This window comes from Electrophorus electricus, chromosome 6, assembly GCF_013358815.1.
Source record: "Electrophorus electricus isolate fEleEle1 chromosome 6, fEleEle1.pri, whole genome shotgun sequence".
In the NCBI taxonomy this organism is placed as follows: Eukaryota; Metazoa; Chordata; class Actinopteri; order Gymnotiformes; family Gymnotidae; genus Electrophorus; species Electrophorus electricus.
In genome coordinates this window covers 2,462,346-2,484,290 of record NC_049540.1, presented here as the reverse complement: position 1 = coordinate 2,484,290, position 21,945 = coordinate 2,462,346, and the positions used below count along the sequence as shown (strand labels likewise).

Here is a 21,945-nt window from a genome sequence, read left to right as displayed (position 1 = left end):
TTGTGCAAGGAAAAGAGGCAGCTGATCCACAGGCAGCAGTCCTCTCTAACACATTTATAACTCACAGGCTCAGGATCATATTAAATCCACCGACCTCAAAAGAATGAACCCAATTACAAGTAAAATGCAATGTTATCTGGCCATAAAAAGATACTGTGGCAGACTACTTGACCACAGTGACTGATGAAAAACTGAGAATCTCCTTGATGAAGCAAAGACGCAGTGAAGAGTGCCTGGCTATAGAGACCAGCAGACACTAGCAGACACCAGCAGATCTTGAGTTTACCAACATTGCAAAGAAAACAATACCAAAAACAGAGGTGCACTTTCAAACAGAACATTCAGAAATATTCAGAACTGAGTGCACCTGCTCTGAGAACACAAGCAGTGCTGACACTAACAGCACAATACGTCCTCGTCTACCACCGTAAAAGACAGCGTCAGTGTTTGGAGATACACATACACACTTTCATAAACACATTCACAGAAAAACAAACAAACAAGCAAAAAAAAACACAGTGTCACTGTAACACAGCCTATAGATTTGTCTGATGCCTTCTGCTTTTTTCTCCAACTGTACTGTACTAACAAGTTTAAGATTTAAGATTTAATCTGCAAAAAAGAGTTTAAAATGTCAATAAAGTACCTTGAACTGAAATTGAATTGAATTGAACTGACAGAGAGGGAAGGAGGGGAAGAGAGAAAGAGAGATAGACGGAGACTAACAGAGAGCTAGAGACAGATGGAACGATAGAGTATGCTAAGAGAGTGAGAGCAGACAGACAAAGTGTGACAAAGTGTGCGGGTGCACGATGTGTGGGTATGTGTGTGTGCAGGAGTCTTAAAATTCAGATTTTAAATATAAATAGCAGAGCCACAGCAGGCTCTGTGTGTGTGTGTGTGTGTGTGTGTGTGTGTGTGTGTGTGTGTGTGTGTGTGTGTGTGTGTGAGAGAGAGAGAGAGAGAGAGAGAGAGAGAGAGAGAGAGAGAGAGAGTATGTGTGTTTTTGTCCGTATGTTGTACATTTCTCCCTAAGTTATATAGTCAAACTATAGTGTGGTGACATGTTAATAGGTGTCTAGATGATTTCATAAGAGTTTGAACAGCTAGCTTGTGTGTGTGTGTGTGTGTGTGTGTGTGTGTGTGTGTGTTTGTGTGTGTGTGTGTGTGTGTGTGTGTGTGTGTGTGTGTGTGTGTGTGTGTGTGTGTGTGAGTGTGTTTGTCTGAGCAGCAGTGCAGACTACGCAAGGCTGGCTCTCTTTGTCTGAAGCAATTTCTGCATACAAACATAACATAAACACACACTCTCTCTCTCTCTACCACACTTTCATTCATCCACACAGAAGGTCACACACATTTTTATTCACAAAAACACTACAACACCCAGTCTCAATTTATACAAAAACATCAATCAGAGTTCACTTACATTCTCAAGGCAACACAGTCACCCACACACACACAAATCAGTCTTGGATCCCGCTTAGTAGTAGCAGTAGTGAATCAGGAGTGTCTGATGGTTGTTGTTTCCTGCTCTCTCTTTCCATTCTCAGCCAGTAGCCTGTCTCTTGATAGAATGTTCGTGCACAGAGAGAGCAGTCTGTGTGGTATATTGATACATATATTACTGAATCAAAAATAACTGGACCCTTCAAACCATAACCTTTAAGGAGGGTTTTTTTTTTTTTTTACCTCTTTAACTCTTTAACCACACACACACAAACTGTCTCTCTTGCCCTGTTTTAAATGGGTCAGGCCAGTCTCTAAGGTTTTAGAAGTAGTTGTAAAAATCTGCTTTTCTAAAAGTATTAGGCAGTGGTGGGGACAGGCAACAGCATGCTGAGCTCAATAATGCCACACCTCACTGATACCCTGTCCTCTCCCTCTCTCTCTCTCTCCCTCTCTCTTTCTCTCCCTCTCTATCTCCCTCTCTATTCCTCTCTCTCTCCCTCTCTCTCCCTCTCTCACTCTCCCTCTCTCTCTCTCTCTCTCTGTCTCACTCCCTCTCTCTCTCTCCAGGTTTAGTACACTTCAGTTCAGTGGTTACTTCACTAACATGCTTTTTATTCAACATTGTCTATGTAATTCATTAAAAAGTGACAATGACAATAAAGATAATAAAACACTGTAAAAAAAAAAGATTGATATTTATTAGTCGCACTACACCCCCTCAATGAAATATCCTTTCATACATCTGTCTATCATAAAGGCAAGGTGAGTGCATCTTAACACCTGATCTGAGACCCACATTACTCACTGTGAATGTAATCATTTCTGCGCATATGTTCAGTATCAAGACTGCACCCAGACCTGCTGCTCCATGTTCAAGTCTCTCAGTGCAAAGGCTGCAGCTTGCTGTGCTTTCTTTGGCAATTTAGCTATAAATGCCTCACAGTTTGCCCTTCATGAACAAGAGAAGTCTCTGTAGGACAAAGCTCAGATGAGTCCTTTCTGATGTTCAGAGCTGCCTTTTCCCTAAGGTGTTCTTACTCATTCTCTGTTCTATTTGTCTCTTCAAACATTTACACACACACACTCACACACACACACACACACACACACAGACACACAGACACACAAATTTGTTTTAGAAAGTTGCTGTACTGGCTTCAAATATAAGCATGCTCATCACTGCTTTGTCCCAAATGCATTTGTCCACTTGCACTGTGTGTGTGTGTGTGTGTGTGTGTGTGTGTGTGTGTGTGTGTGTGTGTGTGTGTGTGTGTGTGTGTGTGTGTGCATGTGGGTAGGTGTGTGTGTGTGTGTGGGTGTGTGTGTGGGTTGGTGGGTGGGTGTGTTTGCACTCATAGTTTAATGAACATGGACTCTTAGCAGGACAAACTTAAGCAGCCAGATTGTTACTGTGGTATGTGATATTGTATGGTGGTATGTGGAATCAATATCTTTCTAGAATATTCTAGGTTCCTCAAAGATGGATGTGTTCAGGAGATTTGAAAGGTTAAGCTAATAACGTGTGTTCCATATGTCTTCCAGTGTTTGTTACATATGGTACTGTATGTGTTTTAGGGATGGTAACTGGAGCCATTGGGAAAGTATTAATTGAAGTATAAACTGAAGTATAAATTGAATTGTAAATTAAAGTGTAAATTGAACTGCTTGTTGAGGTGGAACAGAGGTGGAACAGTGAGTGGTAAGGAGGTGGACGCATGTGCAGAGAAGAGCGAGATTTATTAGGGGCAAATCCTGAGTCATAGTCGTTGGAGTAGTCCAGGGTCATAGAGCCAATACGGAGATTACGGGGATTATAAACAAACAAACAAAGCCAAACAAGGGAAGCAGGCTATAACATAGGCTAGGAAACATGAAGGCTAGTATAACAAAACATAAACAAAGGCTTTGAAACACAGATGGGCTGCATCCACCATGCATCCACCAAACACAAAAACAGCAAAAACACGACTCAGACTCAGACAGGGTATAAATCCATGAATTTAACAAGGTATAAATGAGAGACAGGTGTAGGCAATCAAATAAGGGGTGGAGAAAATGAAACTATGGCATGGAACTAAAATACACAAGACAGGGAAAACATGGAACATGGAAGCTGGGAGGGACTAACCACGAGAAGAGGAGACTGAATTGGCTGCTCCTTTCTTATTTATGAAAATTCTGGAGGTAAAATAAGACTGAATCTCTGATCTCTGTGATTATAATTTTTCTTCACCAGTATAAGTCTGACAATATGGTGAATTCAAGCAGTTTTTATAAAATGTGTCCTTCAGAAAAACTCATATTAAGATTTTGACAGGTCTTTAATGTCTATAATGCATCTACAACCAGTCTATAATGTCTATACTGCATCTATAACTAGTTTATAATGTCTATAATGCATCTATAACCAGTCTTTATATTCATTAGGATAAATGGCGTCATCTTATTGCTTTTCATCAAAAATGACCTTTTCCTCTTGTTATATTAAGTGATTCGTTTTCCTTATCTATATTAAGTGATTCCCGCTCTAGTACAGTATGGAATTTATCTTGTTGTTACTGCCATATTGCACTATGTTTCTGAATGACATTATCACCACTGCACCGTGCTGTGAAGAATGTGGGCCAGTGGTTATTACCGTAGTGGGGGGTGGGGGGTGGAGGTGATCTGAGATCAGACCCCTGTCACAGCCATGGGGATCAGAAGCTTCTGGATCAGAGGTCTCTGAAAATCCAGCAGCATAGGCCTTGACTAATGTTGTGTGTGTGTGTGTGTGTGTGTGTGTGTGTGTGTGTGTGTGTGTGTGTGTGTGCATAAGAGCACTATCTATATGTACTTTGGATATATTGTCACACTGTAGCATGTTTTACTCTTACAGTTTGTGAAATAAATTCATTTGACCTATTTGTATGATTTAGATACTGAGTTGCTTCTGTTTGCCTGGAGCACACACCCACACCCTCACAAACACACACATTACTAACATGATCCTTGGTGTGCGTGCGTGCATGTGTGTGTATGTGTGTGCGTGTGTGTGTGGGTGTGTGTGTGTGTGGTTGTTGTCTCTACCCAGAGCAGTGTGCTATGACACAGATTTTCTATCCTGAATGGCTCAAACTGCTGCGATGATGCGATGGCCTGAAAATAAAGCCAGAGTCTCCCACTCTCTCTCTCTCTCGCTCTCTCTCTCTCCCTCTCTCTCTCTCTCTCTCTCTCATCCAGTTCCTCCAACAGGTCTTTATTATAACACTGATACATTACTAGCTGTATATTCTGGCACTTTGGAAATATGGTGAATAACTGTTACAACTTGTTGCGAATTGAAGTTTCTATCTCTCCCTGTGGGCTGCGCTCAGGATATTGAAACCCAGCATACCCAGAGGAAACACAGATCAGTCACCATGCTCATGGAATGCAATAATAAAAAATAATGGTTAGATTCATGAAAGAGAATATTTGCATGTGGTGACTATAATGGTGGCATTTGCTTGTACTCACTAGTTGCTTTGAACACCATAGACCACAGGTATTCAAATCACTGTCCTGTAGGTCCAGGCCCTACAGATTGCCCATCCTCCCTTTATCTATGAGTCAGGTGTGATGACAAAGTGGTCATCAAGTTGCATTAATAATCAGCTTCAGGAGATTACAGAATCCTGAACAGGATTCCAGGTCCAGATCTGAGTATGTCTGCCATAGACCAGACTTATGCCTCACTGACCAAATGAATAGAGGCCCTTTTGTCATTTACAAATTTAGTCCAAATTTGAGCAAGCGTTTACATTCCAATGCCATTCTCTACTTATTAAACCTGTGTAACCCTCTTGCTCAGCTGTGCTTCTATGGTACCTTGTTATACACCTACGCTCACTGTTGTCCACCAGGATCGAAATTCAATCATTACATATATTTGAAACCCATATAAGTCCATATAGCTCCTACATACTGGCTCCTAAGGTGGGATAAAATGCAGACAGTACATACACTTTCAAGAAGCTAACAGGTGTACATAAATATTTTGACTTACAAAATGTGAGTGCAAAATACTCTGCCATCTCGCTTGTGAAAGTCTGTGTGTATTACTTACATTTACCTGACACTTTTATCCAAAGAGTCTTACAATTATGAGGGAGTACAACTTGAGCAATTGAGGGTTAAGGGCCTTACTACTCAAGGGCACAACAGTAGTAGTGATGGGGCTTAAACCAGCAACCATTTGATTACATGTCAAGTATCTTAACCACTGAGCTACCACTGCCCTCTACTTGTGCACTTGTAACAGCAACAGACAGACCTTTGTAACAGGTCTTTGTAGTATGTTGTTCTTTGTTCACAGCGCACACCAAACCTCTTGAATCAGATTTATCTTCCAAAACTGTTCCAAACAGCCATGATCCTTCTGTAGCATCAGCAGCAATGACAGTGTTCCCTGGACTTGGGTCTCTCTTGCATTAGTGGCAAGTATTAGCTGAGCTACCTCTCCAAAAGAGATTTGCCAATATACTTTGTACCTGTTTCTATCTGCTTTATGTATCGGTCTCTCAGCAAAGAGTCCAGGAGGCAAGACTGTCTTTCCTTTCAATAACAAAATGTGAGTTGGTGTAAGAGGCTCCAATTCATTTAGATCATCTGAAGCAGCTGTGATTGGCCTGTTATTTTAGATTGAGAAGTTGCTGGAGGACTGAAGTTCCTGGTTACTCCATTGCGCATCAATGATTTCTGAATATTCCTATGATTCATGTGCAGAGATTCTCTCAGTTCTCATTCTACTCCTTTAAAATTAGTACCATTATCTGATCTTAAACTCATCACTTGTTCTCGTCAACAGACGAACCTCCATATAGCATTTCTACAGGAATCTGTGTCCAAAGTATATGCAACTTCAAGATGTACATCTCTTGTCAAACAAGTGAAAATAACTGTATCTTTTAGACAGACTCTTCCCTCTTTTCACTTCAACTGACACATAATAACCCATATAGAAATTGCTCTTGACTGTGTTGACAAAATCTGCTTAAAAGTAAGACTGATTGGCATCAGTAGTTTTTCACACTGTGCTGAAAATGAATGAGGTTATATTTACATAGCACATTTCAAAGAACCCAAGGTCACATTACAATCAACACACATACAGCTTTTATGTCCAGTCACACACGGATGAACAGATACACAGACATTCTATATTGCACTAGATTTTTTTCTGTCACCTTTAGGCCACCCCAGAAAACACAGTACCTCAACATGTCTTTCTGAGACCTTGACTTGATTGTACATAGCCTGAAGCTCAGGTACAAATGCTACTAGTTCTAGTGTGAACATAGCGAGGACTCCAATAAGAGAACTTGTGAGTTGAGAATTCAGTGATGTTCCTTTGTCCATAGTTCCACAGTCAAATGCAACTCTCATCTTGTCGATTTTGAACAACCGTAGGGTGAGGAATGTACTAGATGTTTCCTTTAGATAGACACAGCTGCTTGGGAAGCACTCTCTCTGCATATCCTTGCTCATTCATTATTAAGAAGAATAACATTATGAAGTTTCTCATTTTTTTTCCAAATTTCCTTTCAACAATGCAAGTGATTGTTTGGTATGATGGTACTGTTTTTTTGAAAGGAAGGTCAAGACAGTAATGTCCACTTTTCAATGCATCTGAACTGGTCATGGTATTCAGAAACTGAATTTCTTCTGTTGACATGGATGCTGATTCTGGACATCACATGTAAGTCTTAGTTATGGTCCTTGATCATCAAATCTTTAAACTTGGCAACAGAAACATTATTCATAATTGCCATCACAAGCTTCATTAAATATACAGTCTTTGCCAACTCAAAGAGAACCATTGAGAGCGAACTCTATTTTGGTATTTATTGCATAGGACCTGTCACCCTGCTTATTAATTAACTCTCATAGTTCCATGATTTTATGTGCCTTCGTTTCAAAGAGTAGATCAATAGCAGAGTCAAAATTCTGGATGTTAATTCAATACAATTCCAGCTCTTTTTCCTTGCAAGTTTAATAGGCAAGCAAGATTGTCAGTGTTGCTGAGCCTGCGCATGTTTGGACCACCTTATTGGATTTTTGGATTTTCACCTTGACTGAGACAATAGGAAAGACACAGTCTTCTTCGTGACTGGCCCCAACATGGCTACATGTTAGTGCAGAGGCAGCATCACTCGGAAGATATACCAACTTGATCCTAGAGTATGTTTCTCATATTTGACAGCATTTCTTTCCTATATGACCTTTGGTCTGATACATTGCATCACCCCCCGAGGGGAAGAGAAGAAGCTTGAAAGTCTCTTCCCCTTTTATTGCTGTCCAGTTCTGTGCCTTGTCCACATTGGCTGAAGCAATTTTCATTTCATTTCCAAAATGTTTTAAAAGATTCTTTTTTCTTTCATAGCTTTGTTGTGGAGAAAGGTGTTAGCAGCTTCCTTTGTTTGCAGTTTCCTTTGTTTGACTTTTGGTGTACTGTTCGAGAAAGTATACGCAGTCAATAAAGTCAGCTGTGTCCTTCTCTGTCCCATTTTCAAATAACTCAGTGGAGGCATGGTATTGCATTGGATCTCCATGACAAATATCACAAATTTCTCTTGGTAGAAGAGCAGATCTAAAAAAATTCTGTTGAACCAGCAAAGAAGTGATTTCATTTTGCATTTGCATGATAGCAGTGACTTTATTTTGTCCACCATAACACAAGACTTGCCACTGCACAGTAGTACTCCTTTCTGCAGGATACATGATCACCAGTGACCCTGTAATGAAACTAATCATAAATGAGCCTGTGATGAAACTGATCACAAATTATTCTGTGATGTACTGATTATATTCCAGATATGGGTGTTTTTTCTAGACAAACTATTATAATTGCAACATCTCCATCAACAACATTCTGTTCATTGTCCATTGCTTGAGGGACTTGGGCAGGTGAATTGAGATCGAGCGCTGAAGTTTGAGATTTTGTCAAAGTTTTGCTCTTTGCCTTTTCAAACCCTGACTCCATACCATCTGGTACCATTTCCAGTACACCATTAAAACCCAACAGCACTCTACCAATTAAAAAAAAAATTATATATTGTACAGCCCTACATGTCACTTACAATTAAAACCATAAAAAAAAAAGAAATCATTCACTCTTTCTTAACCTGAACTCGAGACTAGCCTTCTAGAAGATTGTGCAGTATCTTCTTCAAATAAACTAAAATTCACTTCTCACCACCACAGGATATAAGCTAACTGTCGACTAAGAATATGTTTGGCATATCACAAATAGTGTGCCTCCTTCTTTTAAATACAATATCCTGCTTTTCACACTACAGCCCACATATTACATATAATACAGTTTGATTTAAGAACAGCTGCAAAATTCTTGCATGCTAGCCCTTGGAAGAAAGAAAATATGAAAATATAAGAACCAGTACTAAAATTAGGACCTCAGGTTGTGCAGCTTCCCACTCTGCTCTGGATCTGTGTCGGCTCAACATGATACCTTCCTCATTTCCGTTTCTCCTTCTTTTTCTTTTAAAGAAGGTTTCATTCAGACCACTGAAACGTAGGCCTACAACTGGCTAATATAATGATCATAAAAGAAAATAATATATTCTACAAATGTAATTGATTTTAATTCCATTCTGCTAAGTGATTATAATAACTAGGAATCTGTAAACTATATATAAAAAGAAATTAAAAGTCATTCTATTACAGTGACTCTTCTTAAAATTACAAAACAGCCATTATACTGACACCTAGTGGCCTGGATGTATCACAGTACTAAATGTACTAAATCTATTTTAAACATAGCCACTTATATGTGGGGACCCACTTAATTCGAAGACTACAAAGAAATCTTATTCTTCATCTAATATGAGCTACACTTTATATAAAAAAATGTAAAAATAAATAAATAAATAAACACTCATGAATATAGTTTTCTAGGTATGTGTGTATGCATGCATGCAAGCATGGAACACCTGAATGCTTCTAAATTTTACTCTGACATCATTCTCTGAAAAAACATCTAAAGAGCAACTTCTCACGTTCTTCCTCTGCTACGAAGATGGATGCATTTCAGTTTGACGAAATATTACTGCGTCAGTCTGTGCAAGATTTATAAGACACACACACGGCAAAGTATTGATTACAGTGTTATGACTGCTCAAAACTACATTAGCCAGCAGATATGCTGTTGATTAAAACAAACAGTTATCTATTACAGACTACTATACAATACACCACACACTTAAGCCTGCACAAACAAATATAATTACATGCACAAGAGGACTACATTTACCTGGTGCTTTTATCCAAAGTGACTTACAATTATTACTGAACACAACTTGAGCAATTGAGGGTTAAGGTGGCAAGTGGCAACTTGACAGTGGTGGGGCTTGAGCCAGCAACCTTCCAATTACAAGTCAAGTACCTTAACCACCAAGATACCATGGCCCTATTTCTAGTACATAAGGCTGAGTTGATTAGAGACCACAGACACATACAGAGAGAGAGAGAGAGAGAGAGAGAGAGAGAGAGGCAAATAACAGCTTATATTGTACTTTGCTGTTACTAACACACACACACACACACACACACACACACACACACACACACACACACACACACACACACACACACACAATCACTTCCAAAGAGTAGAAGCTGTATATCTGTGCTAATAAACATTAATGTCAGTGTCTTTGAGCTCTTTCAGAACACTGAACAATCACAGACCTGTCTTTCATTAGTTTAATTCATTCTGCTGCTCTGCCAGTATCATCTCTGCCTCACGGGCCTAATCTTACACACATACATACAGCAATGCTACGCGGTAAGGCAGCCTTCTGGGAAGAGGTCACAAAAAATATTTAAACATATTTTATTTAAAAAAGTCAGATAAAATACATCAACCTATTCCTACAAGCTACTATACATATTCTTGGTTACTATAGGACACATTTCTACCTGAAAGTGGAACGTATCAAAACTCTTTAAATGTCACTGTCTATTTATGTGTAACTTAGCCAGAAAGAAAACAGTTGTGCACATCATTTCTTTAAGAGGAACTATGAGAGGCACAATTGGGCAACAGCTAACTGTGGAGTTCATGCAGCTTTATTTTGTCAACTGTAGTTTGGGCACTGGTGAGCTGTTCATGTGTAATGGGAGGGTATGCAGAAGTGGTACACACACACACACACACACACACACACACACACACACACACACACACACACACACACACACACACACACACACACACACACACACACACACACTTATATACACACCCAAACACAGTTTAGACCACATCTAAAGAATATTGTAATCTAATCAGTGTGCATGTATAATCGGTGTGCATCTACATGTTCTGGCTATACAGTCTACATCTATCTGCATGTGCTTTTGTGCAGGTTAGTACTGATGACTGTGTTACATCATGCCAGTGAACTGCTGAGCTTCACAAGCTGCCCCACCTGCACTTGCTACGCATACTGGCATGTGCGTTTCCCCTTCCCAGAGTCCTCAGCATCAGCTGCAGGGCTGCAGAGGTGACTTACACGCTCTGAAAACACCACTGCTCTGTTCCCGCTTCTTCCCTGACAGTCCTGAAAATGGCAGCTGATCCTTCTCACCATGTTTCTGAACTACTTGATCATATTTTACGGGATGCTGGTTGCCTGTGCCAAATGGGATTATGCTCTTCCTGAGCACAGTTGGGATTGATTTATTAATGTATTTATTATTTTGTTAATTGGCTAGTTAACTGCCTTCTACTAATGCTTTCTTAACAGTGATGTATTTTTCTACAGAGTATTGCACCAGACCTTTTACTGACAACATCTAGTGGATGACTCATGGCTACTGAAAGCTGGTTTGTAGAATATGAAACAGTCGAAATGAAAGGAGCAATCAGTATCACTGAAAGGCAAAGAATATGGACACATTGATTTCTGGTATGCTTTGATTAGGAGTTGGATGCTTGTCATATGACATCAGAAAATAAGCACCAATGTCTCCACAGTAATTCATAATAATTCTAAAAGAGTATGTGCAAAAATGTCCATATACAGAAAAAGGGTTTAGAAGTATAAAATTATATTAAATGTTTTTTTCAGAATTTAAATTATAAGTTTTAACATAATTTTTAAAGCACATTTTACTGTATCCTTCCAGTGCATCAAATCATCTGCAATCATGACCAACCCTTCAACCAGTCACAAGTTGCATAGGTTATTTTAATCTTAACCAACGATGGCCTGCGCATAAACCTTCTCTACACGTACCCCACGAGCATAATCAAGCATAGCTTCCAGCCCCTCCCGTTGACCCTAATGAACCCCTCTAAGCGTGTTGGTTCACAGCGCGTCATGCAGACATTTCCAGTCTGTTGTGGATCTGCTCTCTACACCCTGTGGCTTGAGAATTATGGGGCTTTTGTAGTGGATTGGGCCAGGGCTCCGTCTTGATGCTGAGTGTGGGTAGATCCCAGATCACTGAATTGTAATTATGGTGTCATTACTTTGTCATTCTGCTATATTGCTAAATAGAAGATGACATCAATTTAGCACACAGAACACTTACAACAGTGTTATCTCTCTCTGTCTCTCTCAGTCTCTCTCACACACTCTCTCTCTCTCTCTCTCTATATATATATATATATATATAGAGAGAGAGAGAGAGAGAGAGAGAGAGAGAGAGAGAGAGAGAGAGAGAAAGACAAAGAAAGTTAGAGAGAGCTCTCTAACTTTCTTTCTCTGTCTTTCTCTCTCTCTCTGTCACTCTTTGTCTCTCTCAATCTCTGTCTCTGTCTTTGCTTTTCTTTGTCCCCCGGCCCCCCGCCCCTCTCTCTCTCTCTCTCTCTCTCTCTCTCTCTTGCTCTCTCTCTCTTTCTTGCTCTCTCTCTCTTTCTTGCAAAACAAAACAACACTATAAATCTGCAACTATGCTACCTGTGTTTGTATATAAAAACGCCTACGCCAGTGTTTGGATATTTGATGCACACACACGGTGTTAGGGAAAGTACACCATGTCCTTGGACTACCTGAAGTTCAGGTTAATGAGTTTAACAGGGGATGATGCTTCCTCAGATTTCAGAAATTCACAGGTGCCTATACACACACTCACACACACATACACACTCATACACACACACTGATACTCACATATCATCATACTCATGCACACTCTCTTACACACACATACACAGTCATACTCATATAATATATTTATGTCTGTCTGTCTTTCTGTCTGTGTAGCTGTTGCATGAGCATTTTGCCCCAAAGTATCAAAACCAGTAAACTTAGTATTACAAAACCCTAAGTAAATTTTGTGTATGTGCACATTATTCCCTTTAATCAATCCTTCCATTAAAACAGCCCAGATTACCTCCCTCTCTCTCTCTCTCTCTCTCTCCCCCCTCTCTTCCTCTCTCCCTCTCTTCCTCTCTCTCTCTTGCTCTCTCTCTCCCCCCTCCTCTCTTCCTCTCTTCCTCTCTCCCTCTCTCTCTATCTCTCTCTCTCTCTCTCTCTCTGCTCTCACCCTTAGACCATTAAACCCTGTAATGCAGCCTATTGATTACATATAATTAATTCAAACTTAACCTAACCACTGGAACAGAGAGTAAATGTGGTTGACCAAGGAGTGGTGACTGGAGAGAGAAGACAGAAAAGAAGCGAAAGAGAGAGGGGGGGAGAGAGAGAGAGAGAGAGAGAGAGAGAGAGAGAGAGAGAGAGAGAGAGAAAAGAAGACAAAGAAAGACAAAGAAAGTCAGAGAAAGAGAAAGTGAGAGAACATTGTATAATATCTGGAAATATACATATAATACATTAATTATATATATAAAAAACATGATATAATATATTATAATTTGATGTCAGAATCCAAATGGTTGTTCATGAAAACCGTACAGATGTACCTTTGAGTGTGAAGCATCTAATGGGAATTGTGATTTACAACATCACTGTACTGTTTATATTTGGCCACCTTTACAATACAGAGACAAGCAGAACGCTGCTGGTCTCATTCATCATCTAACTCCAGCACATGGGCGCACACACACACACACACACGCACACACACCTATATGCCATCTTTTCCCAAACATACACAGACACAGAGTACACCTCCTTATATAAATCTATACAGTGGTATGGTATCTCTTCAAAAACACACATACAAAAGTACATTCACATAGACACACACACAACACTGACAAATACCTAACATGTAATACATTTTTGTACGTGTATAAGTATATATGGTATGGGTGTGTTTCAACAGGGACACACGGATGTATTTATGTGCATTTGCATCTGTGTGTGTGTGTGTGTGTGTGTGTGTGTGTGTGTGTGTGTGTGTGTGTGTGTGTGTGTGTGTGTGTGTGTGTGAGGACACACTGCTCACCGGCCGATCATAGTAGAGTGCTGCTGAACAGCAGCCTCGAGCAGTCTCTCTAGTATGGTCCACTCGCCCATGTTAGCCCTCCGCCCGTCTCTCTCGCACCCACTCTTGTATGCCTCCGTGCCGTCTCCCAGCACCACCGACCCCGTCCGCTGGGGTCACCACCTCTGACCCTGGACTGGCTCCCCTAGCAAAAGGCCCAGCACCCTCCGCACTGATTTCTCTTCAGGACCACCGTGCAATGTGTGTGTGTGTGTGTGTGTGTGTGTGTGTGTGTGTGGCGGTGGTGGGGGGGGTAGCTCCTTGTTGCAAGGATGAGTTAGCGTAGCTTCTGCAGAAGGGAAAACTGATGATGGCAGAGCTTAAAGTCTGACAACCATCCTCACTCTTACACACACGCTCTGACCGTCTCTCTCTCACACATCCACACACCCTGCTTCTCTTTCTTGGGGACACACACACACTCTGCTTCTCTTTATGTCTTTTTGTCACACACACACAGCCTCTCTAAAGAGTGTGAGCCTACGTCCTTGTTCTGTTTCCTTGTTCCTATTTTCTTTCTCTTTTTCTCTCTGTCTCTCCCTATCACTCTCTCTATATTTCTCTCTCTCTCAGGTCATCCACTGTTGCCTGTTTTTGCACTGTGCTAATCTTCACACTTCCCTGATGCACATACAGTCGCATACACTGCCACACGCTGACACATACACACACCTCCCACAATAGCGCTGCACCTCTCTGACCCTTCCTTTACCTGCACATGAACAAACACCGGCTCACAACCACACACACACACTCTCACGACCGCAACCAGTCACACAGTCACTGCAGAGCCTCTGTCTCTCCATGAGTCTCCATAAACACATTTATACACACACTTTCACACACACCACATGACACATGCTTCAAGGCACTCGATCGCCCTCTGGATCTCATGGCACTGCTTACACACACACACAAACGCACACGGCTGACAGAGGTCGAGTAAGCAGCAGCAGTGGCCGCAGCAGCAAGTTGCGGTGGGTTGCCGCGGTTACGTCCGGATGTACAATGCGGCTCTGAACATGTCTCCTGTAGCGTGCTCTTCTCCTCTCCTCTTCTCCCTCTCTCCCGCTCTCCTTCTCTGTCCTCTTCTGTCGGCGTGTGAGTTCGTGTGCTGGCACCTTCCTCCTCTTCTTCCTCTTCGCAGCTCCTCCTCTCTCACAGTCTGCCTCCACGCGTGCTCTCCCTCTCTCTCTCTCGCTCTCTCTCCCTCGCTCACTCTGCTGTTACACTCCGTAAGCATACCACCCTCTCCGTCTCAGACTGATGCTTCCCCTCCCCTCAATCATTTCCCATCTCTCTCTCCCTCCATCTCTCTCTCCCTCCATCTCTCTCTCTCTCTCTCTCTCTCTCTCTCTCTCTCTCTCTGACTGTGTGTGGCTCGTGTGTGTATAGTTTGCAGGGGGTGGGGGTGGGGGGCAGGGGTTGTATTGCTGACTGTTTTCCTGATGCTGCAGCTGCAAACACATTTATTGCTGGAATTGTATTGTATGCATTAATCTCTCTCAAGCACACACACACACACACACACACACACAATCCTCACTCTCTCTCCTCCTCTCTCTCTTTCATCATCACATACAGAGTAATGTAGATTCTCATCCATCACTTTTTTACTGTTTTTGCACATTCTCTCTCTCCCTCTTTCATTCTCTCTATATTTTCTCAGCTTGTCCCTGACAAGCGGATTATAGGGAGAATCACGATTCTGCTCTGCCTGCTCTCTCTCTCTCTCTCTCTCTTTTCCTCTCCTCTTCCCCCAGCCTCTTTTCCTTTATTCAGCATTTTTTCTGCCTTATGATCTTGTCCTCGTCTGCGGTTTTACGTTCTATTTTTTACCCATCTCCCCCCTCCGCTCGTTTATGATATTGAACGTTGCATTTGGTTGATTGATATTCCTGAGGCAATACCCCCCCCCCCCCCATATCACCACCATGTCCATCTGACCTGCCCTCTCTACCACATGACAGGGTTGCCAGATGTTTGAGAAAGAGAGTGGGTACAAGGGCTGAAAGACAATGAGGTCTAAAGCCAAACAGCTGATATAAATGCACAGGTTGAGTTGATGTCTTTTGTTTCTGTCTCTCTGCTGATGTGGGTTTCGGTGTCATGGTAACATGGGTAATGTAATTACATTAGTCCTGTACCAAACAGCAGGTTTGGGAGAACAGCACACACACTCCCACACACATACATGCACGTGCACACACACACACACACACACACACACACACACACACACAAGCACTGTTGTTCTGCATGAGGGACACTGCTGAGAAATAGTTAATTACAAGGCACCATAGTCATTTTCACATGGCATTTTGGGTAAGGGCATGGTGACTCTGGCCATGTCAGGTACTTCTGTGCTTTTAATGATCCCTTGTTTAACACACAGTACACACACACAAACACACAAAGATTAAAATGTTTGATCCTTTGAGAAAACAGGTGTACAGAGTCAAGACTCAAAATGTGAGAATTATAAGTAAGATGCAGGTAATCTGGATTTGCCGTTTTGTGGGACGTGTCATGGAACGCTCCCCTCTCACTGTCACGTGGTACAGCCCGCCGCATGCAGCGGGAATTCATTGTTTGTCTCGTTTGTAACCACACCCATGTTTACCACACACCTTCACCTGAATTAGTCTTATGTTGTCTGTATTTAAACCGCTGTAGATTTGCGCTTAGTTGTTGGTCATCGCCACTGTTCATGTTACCTTGTTTGTGCCATTGTTCAGCATCAGTGTTAGTGTTCACCGTTGATGTTATGTGTGAGTACCACCGTTATATGTTAATAAATGTTTGTCAAAGTCGAGGGAGTCTGTGCGCCCTGCTCCACACAGGACACAGGTGTGTTACTCGTGACCTGGGGCATTAGGAACACACAGACACCCACACATACAATTCATCTCTCATATAATTACAAACAAATGGAAGAACTTAACCACAAGCTCACACAACTTTACATACACAAACACAAATCTATCACATGTACACACAGTACAAACTATTAAGATTTTAGATGTCCTGGAGTAAGGGCACACACACGCACACACACTAAATGTACTAGTATCTAGTGATAACTATTAGCTCTTAGCCTCATGAGTAGTGCACATAGATGACCTACATAGTTCTCCGAAGGGACATCGTGAAGCTCATGGAAAATCGATCCTGTACCAAACCAGGACCTTCTGCATTAGTGTTTGATCAAGCATCTACACACACACACACACACATACATACTTCCACATCCTCTAGCTGCTGGCTTGGTTGGTGTGGAATGGGATGTTGTAGTCATGAGAGGTTGTAATCTGGGTTTACTATAGTCTCTGCTTTTCCCCTGCTGGGATCCCAGATCAGGCCAGCAGTAAAAACAGGGGCACCTGTAGACAGGACGGGACTTTAAAAGGGATTGGAGGGTTCTAATTTAGCACAAGAACATGATTTCATGATGATTTTGATTCATTTATTATGTTTTTATATTTTTATACTAAACATAGTTTAGTAGTTATTTTGAAGCAGGGTGTCACAGTAGGGCCCCGGTCTCAGACTTGTTTGGACTTTTAAAATAGACTTGTTTGTTTATTAGTTTACTTGTTTGTTGAGCTGCCCTCCACCCCTCAGTCCTCATCCACCCCAGGATTGGAGACGTGTTCTCATGTTAACCCACAAACACTGTCATTTACAGTGCAGGAAAAATCAATGGTGCTCTGAGATTAGGTGTGGCAATATTTTTTGTTTGGTTAGTTTTAATTCTATTGAACTACAGGGGTAGGTGAGTACAGGAGTATGGGATTATGGGGTTGCAGGGTTATGTGAGTATGGAGTTACTGAGATATGAGGTTAAAGGGGCACGTTGGTATCATGTACAAAAGCATGGGATATGAGAGTATGGTGGTACAAGGTTATGGGGGCATGGGGTTATGGGCATACAAGGTTACAAAGGTACTGAGGTTACAGAAAAAGTGCTCTGTTTGCTACTCCATGTACTCCATGTGCACCTCATGGAAGGTGTTGGCAGTCCAGCAGTGTCTGCTTAGCAAAGCTAATTCACCATAGCACTCACTTATAGCTATTTCAGTCATATTTAACGACTTATGCTTATAAGCAGAACATCAGAGTTCCTGAAGCACTGTTAATATTCTAGGCATATGTTAAGGAACCAGTACCACCATTACATGACCCAGTTGCCTGTTAGAATAACTGGATAGGACGGGATCAGTACTCAGTAAACTTTCTTATTTGACTTTTATATTTGTAATTTGCATATGCACCAAGTTTAGCCTCACCAACACCCAGCCACTCACACCCACCCACCCACACACACACACACACACACACACACACACACACACACACACACAGACGCATGCACGCACACACACACACACACACACACACACACACACACACACATACATCCATTTTATAAGGTTCACGACATCACAGATTCTCTTCCATTTGTTTAGATACAAATAAATGTTGCATATGAAATAATTGGGTCATAATAGACAGTGATCTCCAATGGCAAAGGTATCCTTGTTTTTTGTTTAATGAAGTCACTCACACAGAAAACACCCAGGAAAACCTCAACCCAGCAATCAGAAATAGAAACATACATCCATGGTTGGAATATAACAAAACACAAAAACAAGCATTCTGGGTATTGAGGCTTTGCTATTTCCTTGTTGTCGATAGCAGGGGGCACTGTTTAAGGCAGGGGGGCTGCATGACAACGCTCCATTTGACTACTACAAGAGGCTGACACAGTGTCAACAATGCAGCTCTTCAGTGAATGTTAAAATGCTGCACTTGCATTATCAGACTTTAAATGTTGCTGTATGCAGAGAAAATATGCCACGTTGTGCATCGGAAAAAACTCAAACCATTTCAACTTTTGCTGCAAAGGAGGCACGTCAACCAGTGAAAAAGGAGGATGGGCAAGCGCAAGCAGAAATCCGATGAAAATTCGAGAGGAGGAGAGAATAATCAGTGCTCTGTTGTGAAATAACAGCATGAATTTCTTAGCATCATTCTCTCCACGGCTCCATGTATGGTTATCATCAACAAAAGGTCCTTGCGATGGTCCATATTTATGCCAGATGGTTAGTGGATTTAGTAAAACCCCCATGTTTATCCATGTTCTGCTCAATTTCCAACTGTAAAACTCCACCCCTGTCCCTACCTCTGTACATATCTGTCCCCACCTCTGTGTATATGCCTCCCAGATGGATATGTATCTGCATCTGCTGCTCCATGCGTAGTGTGCCCCATGGCTGAGGGGGCATATGGATGGTATCTGTATTCCCACAGAGACTCACCCTGCTATGCCACCTGACTGAGCTTTCCGAACCAGCGCCACTGGGTCTGAGGAAGAGAACAGAGAGGACACACAGACTCTTAATCAAGCAAGCACTCATATGTATGTGTACACACACAGACCCTAATTCAGTTTTACAGAATGAACACAGTTCTAGATACGTATGTAACTGTATGTAACAGTATATAAGTTACATTCTAAATTGTTGCCTTGTCACACACGAACTTTGAATTTTGTCAAAGCAATCTTTGTTTGAATTGTGTTGTAGACCCTTTAGGCTCTGTAGACATCTGTACAGTATACATATTACGGAGAACCAAGCTACCAATTCTTAGAATGAGTAAAAGTTAACAAAGAAATAGACCTACTCCAGGTTACCTTATATTGTCTACACAGCATTGTAGTTCAGTGAAGAGATTGCTATAAACAGAGCATAGTGCACCCAAGATGTGCTGTGGAAAACAGTGGTAGTTTTACCGTTTTTCTGTATTCAACAACTTTGGCTAGAGCGATGGCTATGAGACTGGTATGAACGTGAGATATTTGCCTTTGACCTTGGCACTGGGCATTAGAAAAAACATCAGGACCTGCTGCAACACCACCCCCTACTGTCTGAGGTCCAACTCCATGCACATACCATGCACATATTGTATGTCCTAATCGCCGCATAGGTGCTGTTCGAAAAGACTTCCTAAATGAGACCATAAATAAGTAACACATTGGCTATGGGAAACACAAACAGGCCTTATGGTTAGAGTCTTTCAGCTCTAATTAACCAGACTGGTCCTGTTTTAAAGCCCCATGGCCAGGAACTGTATAAAGTAATCAATATCCTATGACGGACTCTTGCTAATGGCCTCCTAAGTTCTGTTACAAGTGAGTAAAGCCCATGCATATTCACTCCAGTAAGTGAATAAAGGCCATAGAAATTCTAAATAAGTTATAGGCCTACTGATCAAGATTTAAGTAGGCCCTAAGTAATTTATTTCAGTAATGATAAATAAATATAGGATAACTGATAATTGACCATGATTAGCAGTTTCAGGCACAGAGCTGAGATTTAATTAAATAGTCAGATAGGTAATTGTATTTTCACGTCTTGGACAGTGTAGACCAGTTGTGGGGGTGGGTGGTACAGAGGACTCCTATACTTTCTTCCGCAGTAACATTAGGCTTCAACTAAACGGACTGGGATTCGTTTGTTAAAGAAGACTGAGTGCCCTCTGGTGTTTAAAATATGTATTGCACGTAAATACAGTGGGCGGAGGGATAAGGAGAACGATGATGTAAGATGATGAGGTTACAGAGAGTTCGCCTAAATTTAATCTCTAATCATAAAATTGAAACAATTAGATATAGCTTTTATCATTTAAATTTTAGACTATTTTACACTCTGTTATACTAAATCAACGTTGAATGAATGAAGAGTTTTGATGCAAATGACTTCTGTCAACTCTTTGTAGTGGCAGCTGTGTAATTGTGATTTGGCAATACATTAATCTGTTACACAAGCACCATGTTGCCTTGGCCTATTGTCCCACAGTGAGGTTGCATAGTTCTTAAACACCTTCGCTAAAACTAACAGGAAAATGACACTGCTTTGACATTCTCAGAAACCTGCTTAACCATGTTTCTAGACATACACGTTCAGAGATAGCAGTCCCTCACCCCCTTTTTCTCTTTAAATAATTCGTCATATCAAAAAATAAATAAACAAACAAACTACCAGCCAGCATTAAATTGAAATTACCGCATGACAGGCTGTAGAACTACGTACAATTATTTACATATTCGTTACTTTAAAAAAAAATACAGAGAGAAAGGCTTCCATCTTTGGACAACAGCTAGGGGGATTTGAGAGAGAGAGAGAGAGAGAGAGAGAGAGAGAGAGAGAGAGAGAGAGAGAGAGAGAGAGAGAGAGAGAGAGAGAGAGAGAGACCCCACTTCATCCACACTGAAGCTAAACTCAATGTGAACACAAAATCTATGGTCAGAATCATTATGGCCTGCTTTGAACTACACGTCTAGATCTTTCACATATTGGCCTAGTTCGGTCGTTTGTCGATTAAAAAATGTTACAACTGATTAATATAGCACAAATGTATTCACACTAAGAATTTGAGAAATGTCACTGTATAATTAAATGAACAGCTAGCCAATACTGGAACAAAATCATTAGTCTACCTTTTTTAGTCCTGTGACTAAACCTAGCCGTCACTGAAAAGCGACTCATCGTATAGCCTACATATCAACCCCCGCATTCTTTAAATATAGCAGGCTACTAAATTTACAACTGCTCACTTCGACCTAATTAAACACATTGGTAATTAGTGAGTCTGTTCTAGCAGAATATCGTCACTGAATTTACGAAAGTAAATGAAATGGGAAGACAGCTGAACGCTTAATTCTACCGAATGGGATCAAACCGTGGAGGACATTTCTACCACCATAACATGGGGGCATATATGTGGATTTTTCCTCACTTAAACCGAATGACCTCCGCTGAAAGTGTGAAAACACAGACAAAAAGGAAAACAAAACCGCTTAAACCCGTGGCAGCGGAAACTACCATTTAAAAAATCGACCAGATATTTTATCATTCGCGTAAAAAAAATCGCTGTGAGGGGAAAAAAGTCCCACATCTGACAACACAAAAATAACATGTGCAAGTAAATTTCATGTTTACAATTAATTCAGGTGCATTCTGGGAGAGAAGTGATTGACGTGGCGGCCATTTT

General features: G+C 41.2%; 1 protein-coding gene across 1 annotated transcript in view; it reads right to left on the bottom strand.

Moving 5' to 3' along the window:
• Nucleotides 1-15,148, bottom strand: part of gjd1a (gap junction protein delta 1a) — a 22,506-nt gene extending 7,358 nt beyond the window's left edge. Inside the window, exon 1 of the mRNA XM_027028611.2 lies at nt 13,849-15,148. Coding sequence (XP_026884412.1) covers nt 13,849-13,919 — 71 coding nt within the window. The 5' untranslated portion in view covers nt 13,920-15,148. The remainder of the gene's footprint in view (nt 1-13,848) is intronic.
• Nucleotides 15,149-21,945: the final 6,797 nt, after the last annotated feature.